Source organism: Hippocampus comes, unplaced genomic scaffold (assembly GCF_001891065.2).
Source record: "Hippocampus comes isolate QL1 unplaced genomic scaffold, H_comes_QL1_v1.1 scaffold93, whole genome shotgun sequence".
Classification (NCBI taxonomy): Eukaryota; Metazoa; Chordata; class Actinopteri; order Syngnathiformes; family Syngnathidae; genus Hippocampus; species Hippocampus comes.
The window spans coordinates 1,396,490-1,407,223 of NW_017805481.1; the positions used below are offsets into that span (position 1 = coordinate 1,396,490).

General features: G+C 43.6%; 1 protein-coding gene across 3 annotated transcripts in view; it reads right to left on the minus strand.

The window, feature by feature from the left end:
- bahcc1a (BAH domain and coiled-coil containing 1a) overlaps window positions 1–10,165 on the minus strand; it is a 67,729-nt gene extending 57,564 nt beyond the window's left edge. For 2 of the 3 annotated variants that reach the window (XM_019875833.1, XM_019875834.1), the window contains exons 1-2: window positions 9,910–10,165; window positions 7,544–7,869 (exon numbers count right to left, since the gene is read on the minus strand). In XM_019875833.1, coding sequence (XP_019731392.1) covers window positions 7,544–7,715 — 172 coding nt within the window. In that variant the 5' untranslated portion in view covers window positions 7,716–7,869; window positions 9,910–10,165. The remainder of the gene's footprint in view (window positions 1–7,543; window positions 7,870–9,909) is intronic. The other variant, XM_019875835.1, reaches the window with a different exon arrangement.
- Window positions 10,166–10,734: the final 569 nt, after the last annotated feature.

The following is a 10,734-nucleotide window of genomic DNA, read 5'->3' on the forward strand; positions in this document are numbered from 1 at the left end:
CCCCCCCCCCCCAGTCCAACAGATGGAGTCACTCTCACCATCACCTACAGGACTGCAACAGAACTTGACGTCACTGTTTGGGATTGTTTAGCCTTGGCAAAGGTCTACGCTCTACCGAGGACCTCTCTCGTTTTTTTTCCCCAAGGGAATTGAAACTGAAAAGACGTGGCGAGGAATCTTTCCCTCCCTCATTCAGCATGTGACCAAACTTGAAGCGGTCCTTTGTTCAATTGGCGAAAGTCGACGAAAATGTGCGATTGAAGCTCTTTTTCGGTGTTTAAACAGCTGGAGATGATCGGTTTTGTCAAATGAGCTCATCGTATGAGGACCGTTCAAATGTATCCAGTTGGTAAATTATCTCTCGTTATCTCTCACCATGAAGTCTTGATAAATGAACATTAGATGTCCATACTGTCCAAAGTCCAAGTAAATATTGATTTTTAATTTTTGAGGTCTATCCGTTATGCTACCTCTGTAGGGATTGACCAATAATATAAATTGGTGACAAAATATTACATTGACTAAATTTGGACATTGGATGTTTCTGACCAACGGCAACGAAAATTTGTGGTGGCTTTTGGGGAGTCCAATCAAAGTACAACTGGAGGCTTTTTTTTTCGTATTAAAAGTTTGAAAATACTGTACTTTGCATGCCAGGCCAGTAGGTGGCACAATCAGAAGCCATCTTGTGAATACAACTGACCGAAAACGACGCCATATGACAAAACGGCCAAAACGATGCATTTTTCTTTTTTTATAAGCTGTTGTAAACAACCACAGCCGCATCCCCCCTCCTCCTCACTCGGCTTGATTCTTTTTAAAGGTCCGGGTCGTAAGCGGCCCTTTTGCTAATCCCTCCAGACACCTGCGTTTGTCTTTGAAGCGTCCTCAGACCCACGGGATATTCCAGCAATGAGACGTTCAATAAAAGTCTCCGTAAAGTTATTTATTCCCCTTTGCTTCAGAAAAAAAAGTGGGGGTGGGGGGGGGGAGAGAAAGACGGCAGACAGCCCAGCTAACCTTTGAAGGGGGAAGCTGCTCGGACGTAAAAAACTGGGAGAATGACAGGGACATCCTACAAGAGAACAATAAAGGGGGTGGACAGGGCTGTTTTTTATCTTTAACAGCAGCCGTAAAACACACGCACAAAGCCGGGCCGGCCAACAATGGTCTGGGCTGAGGGGACGGCGGCTCGAGCCAAAGTGGCAGGAAGACGGCCGCTTCCCAGACACCGGGCTCTTCCTGCAAAGAACCATTCCGGGGGGCGAGCGGGGATGTTTGCGGAAAAGGGAAGCGAGGGGAGATGCAGAGGAAGTGGAAGTTTGAGCGTGCGGGATGACACAAATATGACCCCTTGCCGTAGATCTTCCCCCGCCCCCTCCCCCGCCCCACAGCTGCTTTCACATGAGCACACCTCCGGCAAGGCGCGGCGATTCAAACAATATGGCTGAAAGACGAGCCCCCCGCCCCCTCCCTTGCTCCCCCTCTCCCCTGCCATAAAGGCCGGCAGTAAAGACCGCTTCTCGTGCGTCCCCGCCGCAGCCAAGTGCAAACTGTCCCCCAAGTCAACAAAAGATAGCGTTACCCCTTCCACAGCTTGTCGACGGACTCACTGAATTCGAGCCCGTTAAATGACTTGACAGCTCGGCAAAAAAGTTGATCAGCGGTCACGTTCGGGAAAGTGCAACCGTAAACCGGCCACCTGGCATGTGTCTCAAACGCTCCTAAAATGAAAATGGACTGACAAGGTCGCAGTGTTTTTTGTTTTTTTTCTTTCAAAATCTGAATTTCTGATGCAATCTGATGGTTTAGAGGAGCTTCACTTAGCCCACGGGTCAAACCCGATCCAGCACGCTACATCATTTTTTTTGTGGCCCGCTGTAACAAATAATGTATCTACTTCATGTCTCTTAGCTGAAAATCTGTCCCAAAACATAGTTTTTTCCTTCCCTTTTTACAGCTATTATTTATTGAAATGTACCGTACGTAATAACAAAATAATACATTGTGTATATACTACAACTAGACGATTAATCGAAATATAATCGTGGTATCGTTTTTGCTATCAATCTTTAAAATATTCTAATCAAATAACGACAATTAAGGCGCATGCGCCATTGTGACAGTAACCTGAATGCACCATGTTGCTTGCGTCGCAAACATGCAGCGTCTGTGATTCTGCCGTCTCAAAGCGTCCGTTCAAGCTGATAAATAACACCCCAGCTGTGGTTTACCGTAAAACTAAACACACAACAAAAAGAATTACGCGCATTGTGTATTTAAATGCAAAACATATTTTAAAAACATCGCTAGCCGGCGTTGCTAAAGTCAATGTAACGTTCCATTCAAATATTAATGGGAAATGAGATAGTACCATCAACTTCGCGAATCGCATTCCTTCAAATACGACGAATGACTTTGTGTAGATGCTCACCAGCAATCGAAAATTTGAATCGCTGCAAAACTTGTGGCTGAGGGTCGCTCACTCACGAAAACTACTGTTGTTGCCAGTTGGAGATCAAGTGGTCCGGGAAATGTATTTTTTGTCGGGAAAGCTTGCGTGTGTTGTGGTGACAGGGAGTCCGCACGCTTCGCTATTTGATCCTCGGGTAGATGGAATCATAAATATAGTTAATTACTACCAAAACCCCGAATACATACCTAATACTGCTTCATACTTTTTCGGTCGGCTTGCCAACAGCGGCGGCCAGCTGAATCTCTTGTGCTTGTAAAATCTCCACATTTTGGATTGGTTGTTCCAACGTCAAACCCTCGTTCACGGGCAATTTCAATTTTGAATCATAGCAAAACTAGTATTTGACAGTTGGCCACTCATGAAAACGTGTTGTCGAACGCCATGTTGCTCGGTGCGCGGCGGCCCCTGACTGTCCTCCGCAGCGTCAACATTTTTGCGCGAGTAATGAAACAAATAGTTTCCGTTTTTAGAAGCAACGCTGTATGCTGACGCACACCTGATCACGACACCCCCCGCGCCCCCCCCAACACCAACCTTGAAATATTCATTGTGTCTGTTAAATATTCATGTCAACCAGTATGCAAGTTAGTCCCCCGGGGGGGATCCGACACAATCGGCAAACAAGATACTCAGTCAGGCTAACGTTGCTAGCATAAAAGACAATGGACGCAGACGTTAATGACTAACAACGGACATCCTACCCGAGAGCTTTTGTTTCTTTGAGTTTTTGAACACGACATGCAATTTTCAGGGTTTTGACATAACTACTTTGAGAATACTTTTCATGAGTTAAAATTTTCTCTCTATTGGATAAAAAAATTCTATTGGCATGTTAGCGAGTGGCCAAAACATCAGTTTTAGTCGGGGGATTTTGCTGCCACGGACACCATCGTGATATAAGTGTTGTCGCATCACGGTTACCGGATTGTTTTTACACAGCTACCTATGATCATTTCAGTTTGTGATTCCTTTTAGCATTAACAGTGGTGAAATTTAAATTAGCGTACGTACATACGTGTACGTAAACAGCCATTTTACTATGATGAATACACCAGAACAAAAGCCTTTTCCAAAACACAGCTTATTAAAAGTTGTTTTGCCACTTGACATTTTCATGTAATCTCTCCTTGTGTCTTCTTTAGCTTGAAAAAATATATATATTTGAAACTAAAATGTAAATTGCAGTGCTTCAAAACCATAAAGCCAGTAAGGGCTCTGGGGGGGCTTTTGTGCGCCGCGACAATTTTTTTTTTGTTATCAGCAATATATTTTAGAATAATAAAATGACACATGGGCCACATCTGTGCACTCGGAAGGAGGATTACATTATGTTTAAATGACATCAAAAGTGTGATAGTTCGTTGTAGAGATAAAGAGGGGCCCGCTTTAGTATTGTTTCAATGTGACCGAATACTTTTTAAAAATCGGCGTGTAAAAGACATTGAGGGAGACATAAAGCCGTCTCTGATTCAACTTTGCTGTTGGCGAGTGCAATCCATACGTAGGCGAATTTGTGAATATGCGTTGGGGGGGGACATTTTAGAGAACAATTGTCTAAATCCTGCCCCCCCCCCCCACACACACAGAACTAACATATCCTGGAACGCTACATACAAATTTACCATATGTCACCCATAACACAACAAGATAAATAACCTGTTCGATAAATATGCATAAATAGCTTAACCTACATTTGCACTGGTTTTAGCATGTTTAGCAAACCAAACATGAAGACTAACAGCCCCTTTTTTTCTTTTTTTTTTAATGTGGCCCTCGGCGGGAAAGTTTAGCACACCCCTGCCATAAAGCATCCATTTTAACACTTGAGAACTCATTTTAAAAAACGATATAATAAATGTCACATCGATAATAACTTGACAATGAATGTGGTGGTGTAAAAGGGAAAAACAAAAAAAGTTCATTTCTCTTTTAAAATACGGTACCGTCCTACCAAAATCCCAACAGAATAAAACGTAGACCTGAAAATGTGCCAGGAATCGAACAGATTTTGAGGGCTGTATGAGATAATGTTCCCTCCAGTCACACCCGAAAGTGACGAGAGCGGAGAGAACAATAAGCCACCTGTGCCTTGACTGCACCGGAGCGATGGCATTTTGCAGTCTTCACGGCGCAGCACAAAAGATAGTCGGTCCATCTTTTTGTGTGTGCGTGTGTGTGTGCGCGCTCGCATGCGGCGAAAGCAAACATGAATGGCGAAGCGATGAAAGGCTCATAAATTCTCGACATTCCTCATCATATTTTTTTTTTCCACGAATGACACGACTGTATTTTGCAAACGCATTCGGAGTCTTCATTTTCTGCTCTTCGCCCCCCCAACCCGCCCTCCCTTTAAATCCAACCTGCCATTGAAAATGACTCAAGAGCTATTCAGTGGTAACATCTGAACAAATTGAACACATTTTCATCCATAAATGAATATTTCTTTTTATGTTTTAGTGGGTGTCAAGATCAATCTCAAAACGTGTCGACCTTGAATGTCATGAAGAAATATAAACATGGCAATAGTAGCAAAAATTGGTTTGGTTTCTTGCCCTCAAGTAACTCCAATGAAACTCCAAAAGGATCATACTTGCATGTTTTTTTTTAACATAGTATATACCGAAAAAAAAAAATTGTAATGCACCACATTCATTTTTTTGATCCATTTTTCTTGAGTTGAACTCAAAAATGTAAGATGTTATCTATGCACACAAGAGGCCTCTTTCTCGCATATTTTGTTCCCAAATCGGTCTGAATCTGTCAGCACTTCTCCTTCAACAAGATCAAAATACGGTGCAGATAACCTCTCGACAACCAAAGTGGCAACCATCAATCTAAAAAAAAAAAAACAACAACACGACAACAGTACCATAAATTAGTTCCTTTTCTTGCAATCAGGTACCTCAGATAAACCCCCCCAAAACTTCATATTTGCATGATTTCTTAATGCATACGATGAACAAAAAAAATGCAGCACTTTTGTTTTGTGCTCATTTTTCATGAGCTGACCTAAAAAAAAAAATGGATGCACACAAAAGGCCTCCTCTCCAACATTGGTCCCCAAATCTGTTGAAGTGAGCGCTTCTCAACTTCGCCGAGATAATCCATCCACCTCACAGGTGAGGCATGCCAAGATGCTAATTAGATGCTTACCGCACAGGTGTGCCTTAAGCTACCCCCCCCCGCCCCCCAAAAAATTACACTCTAAAACGTGCAGTTCTATCAGCGAGCACAATTTCCTGCCAACTGCAAGATCATGAAAAACGGGAGCAAAAACCAAAAATGTTTACATTTTTTTTTCCTGTTCAGTATACACACATAAAGAAGACAAAAAAATGGGAGTGTCTCTGCAGTCGCTTTCTAAATGATAAATTAAAGCAGTGTCACAAATGTAAATACTCCCGAGTCACTTGTCAAAGCTGGCGCGTGCGCCGCGAACACATTTGCACTCCGGCGCTTTGAAGGCCAACACAGGAGGACGCCGAGGGGGGTGGGTGGTGGCGGTGGGGGGAACCACCCGGCCCCTGACGCCGATTCCCCACTCGTCAACCCCCACCCATCGGTGCCCCCCGCACAAAGCCGCTCACCCACGCAGCCCCACGTCCCCGAGACGATGGCACCAACGCAAAGTGACAAAGCGTCGTTTTGCATGTGCGGCCGCGACCCTCCACAACGCGTGCCCAAGACGTCTTGTCAACAATGAAGGCCTTGATTATCCGCAAACACAACACTTGATCCTCAAAACCGTCATTCAAAGGACAGACAACAACACTGCCGTATTTTCTTAATGTTTTTATGGGGCGGCGTAGCAGAGATCACATAGGGTGGAAGCATCAATATTCTGTGGGTTGTCGAAGGATTGGGGGAGGAGGGCCACGTGAGCTATTTGTTACAGGCTCGCAATTTGTTTGCGTAGGCTCTTAAATGTGATCAAAATGTGGCCTTAAAATGTCTTTAATTTATCTCAATATGCATGCAGAGACTCTGCAGTAATGACTATGACAAAATATTCTTTTCACATTGGTATCGCATCACTTCTGGCACAGTATCGACGCATACATATATATATCTATAGATATATATATCTAGATATATAGATATATAGATATATATAGATATATAGATATATCTAGATATATCTAGATATAGATATATATCTATATATATATATAGAGAGAGAGATATATAGATATATATTGATATCATGGCATATCGTTTCCTGTATCATTCATTGCACAATCGCTGTATGGTCATACTAGTATCAAATATCACGATCTAGTATCATGTCTTACTGCCGCACTTCCCACCGCTACTAGTTTTTCAAATGACTAAAAAGGTTGTTAATGAAAATTGCAAAAAAAAATGAGTGAGGTATTGTTTTAATTATCTCACCTCCATATCTAATTCAAGCAATGTTGATTTCGTAAAATCTTGATGTGCCAAACAACTGTCAATATCCATGTGAGCGATTAAAAAAAAAATGTATATATATATATATATATATATATATATATATATGTGTGTGTGTGTGTGTGTGTGTGTGTGTGTGTGCACGATGTGTCTCGTTTATAACTCAATCGATGTATCGTGATACCACTGGTGTCAAGCTATCATGACTGCTGTGATTTCCACTCCTTTTAACCGGGTGTCCACTGCTGGGTTTTAAAAAGTATTCAAAAGGCAGTAAAACAAAATTGCAAAAATGAAGGCCATTAAAAGGAATGGCATTGCATTTTTATGAGGTATTCCATTTTATTTCTGTGTTGAAGGGTTTATCTTTCAAAGTTGGCCTGCCTGTTTGGGTTTGAAAAAGACATTTTTTTTAAAGGGTGTTACATTTAACTTAAGCACTCGACACGAACTAATTGCTTGAGATGCCTTTGCAACCATGATAAACTGAACAAAATAAACCGATGATTTATTAGCTGGTATTTTGAACGGTTAGTGTCAACAGCCACTCCCTGCGTGCATCGATGAAAAATCATGACTAAAAAAAAAATCAGCAGATTTGCACTGCACCGAGCCACGCGCGCACGAATGCGAGTTCGGAACGGGGTGGGGACAAACCTGAGTGTGGAGCCATCGGTATGTGTGACGGGTAGTACTTCCCCGCGGGGAAGTGACCGGTGTGCTGCACGGAGCTGTGGCCGGAGGGGGCGATCCGGGAGGTGGCTCGGTGCACCAAGGCGCCCCGCTCCGTGAGGAGGTGAGCCGGAGCCGCGAAGTCCCGTCCTTCCATTCCCGACAATGTCCAGTAATCCGCAATCCGGATGGGGCCCGGTGAAAAGAATCAAACGCAGCCCATATAATAATCCTCTCCTGCGGATCTGTGTGTTGCATTCAGTCGGTCGCGAAGCTCGTGGAGCCGAAAACGTCGCTCCGGATCATCTTTTCTGCCCAGTTAAAAAAAAAAAAAATGAAATCGAAATAATACAAGGCAAGCACAAAACAAGACATTAGTGCTGCTTCGGTGAATTTAGACTGCTTGAGATTCTCTCCCTCTTTTTTTTTTGAGTGAAGATCCTAAAGGGCCCTGCTCTCACGTACAAGCCGATTTTAGCGTGCCTCCGCCGGTCAAGCCTCCCTCCATTGATCGCTGCTACTTCCATACGTTTACTCGCTCGTTATTCGGGGCTAAACCAAGCAAAAATTCGCAAAAATACCGTCAGCTCTTCGTTTTCGACGTGCATCCTCCTCCCATTGTCTCCACTATGCTGATTTAATTTTCACATTTTGCACCAAAAAAAAAATGTTGGGAAAAAAATGCACCGCGGCCATTAAAACAGTTGGTTCCTAATTACAAGATTTTAGAAAAGATCACGTGAAAAAGAGGATGCATGACATTTAAATTCAAAGATGCGTCATCAAGCTCTCGGTGCATGCATGTGTGTGGCGTGAGTGCAACCATTATAGTGCACTCGCACCATGCACACGACCTATTTCACATCGGGAAATCAAGTGAAGCACATTTGCTCTTATTATTAATAATATTGGACATTATTGTCCAACCATGATGTGAAATTTTGATTAAATTGCAAAAAAAAAAAAAATCATCATCATTCACACAAAAAGAATTACATTTTCATTAATAAGATCCAATTTTGCACCCAGCAGGAGGGCAACGTTACATTGAATTAAATCATATCATATAAACATTTCTTGTCATTTACGGCCCCTAAACCCCTGCATGCAGACCCCCGCCCTCCACGACCTCCTCCCATGCATGACACATACGCAAGCACTCACTCACACACACACACACACACACACACACACACACACACAACACACACACACACACACACACACACACTGGTCTCGTGTCGTGTGCTTCATCCACAACAATAAAAATCTCCCACCTAGTCGAAAAGATGATGAAAGGCAACGTAGTGGGCTACTGTGCAAGCACATGTGCCCTCTGTGCGCGAAAGAGTAAGAAAATGGCTACTGCAAACAAGACAGCTGAGATTGTAATGGAGGTGGAGGAGGAACGAGGAGGGGGGGGGGGCACACATCGGAGGCGAATGGCCGCCCGTCAGCTGCCTTTGTCTGGGCTTTGCATGCAGCCATTAGCCCGCCATGCTGGTGCTTCTAAACACGTCATCGACATCGCTGCTTAAAAATGCCGTTTAAATTGCCGGAAATTTACAAAGACTCGTTTTTTGTTGTTGTTGTTTTTTTTTTTTTTTTCCACCGCGATGTTTAGTTTTGCCTTAAATGTGCAACTCCCGAACGTCGATAAAAAAGTGCAATTTGTTTAAAAGCGTGCAAATAATCAACGCGGTTTAACATAATTGTTAAAATTACAGTCATTTTTGAGCACAGATGGGGAAAAAAAGGGGAGGTGGGGGGGATAAATCAAATTATATGGTAGTTTGTTTTGCATTCAATGGCTCGGACAGAGCTGCGGAAACGGGCGACCCTTCGTGACAAAGCCGCCCGGGAGGGAGTGAACCTCGGGCCGGGAGAGCCAAGAGCATGACTCGCTGCTCCGATTTCGACTTCCCGAAGCACACCAATGGATATTTTATTTTTACACATTCAAGCACGATATTAAATTTGGTTAAATTGCAGATATCTTACGTTAAATAAATATATTTACTTCAAAAACATAACGCCAGCAATAATAATTAAACACACGGTGACAAAAAGATTATTTTAATCTCAACGTCAAGAAATTCAAACAATCATAATAGTGACGTATTACGATGTAAGGTAGGCAATTTTCATATCCTTGCATTAATTCATATTTCCCCCCCAGTCTGAAGCCCCCAAATGCTGTTTATTTTTGACTATTACGCATCACATTTCCATTTTAGACAGGTTTTTAAAAATCCAGTTGTACAATCAAACGGCAATATGCCTTCCCTGTATATTTTCATTCATTACATTTAATCATATAAAGAAACGATCATATAAAAGGCACTACTTACTGGCATGTTAAATTGATGCATACGAATGAATTAAAACCGCACAAATCACTGGAAGTGAGGCAGCAGGAAACAGTGCGACGCCCATTGAAAGTCGCCGTGAAACGGTCAGATGCAGGTAGGCCGGCCGAGCGGCTCCGGTATGTCCATGAGAGCCTCGGAGTCGGGATGCAGCGGGGACTGGGTCGCTTCCGGCCTGGCTCGATCGCGCCTCCGACCTTCCAAGCGGCGCTTTTCTCTCCCGGTGCAGTTGCGTGCCTGGCGCCCGCGCGCACGGTCAACACGCGCTGCCATTGGTGGGATACCTGAATGCTAATGAGCTGCGAGGCCTGCGATTGGTGAATGGCGTTGGCCAATCGCGCGTCGATTTGACTGCTCGACGCGGAGGGACGCGGCAGATTTAAAGCACACGATGCTTTTGTTCACAATGCCCGCTTGCAGGACAGGGGCGTGCAAAGCACAGAGGTGCCAGGGGCCAACGCGTGAGCGTGAAACCCCTTCCAAAAATGACAATCGCTGGGCCGGGTGTTGATATGTAGCTAATAGCAGACATTTTTAATGCGTTTGGTGTGTTGACCAAAATAAATGAATGCCCCCCCCCGCCCCACTCTTAATCGGTAACACTCTAATAAGAATGCAATGTGTGTGTGTTTTTAACGATAAAAATCGCACTCGACTGCATTGTACTTTATACAAACAGTAATTCGGAGGAGGTAGTATCAAAACCAACACTGACATAAACGCGAACTTAACATCACGCAGCAATGTTGAAATTTAACACCCATCTCTGACCCTGTTGTAATGAGATCGGTTGTGTCACTGCCCGGC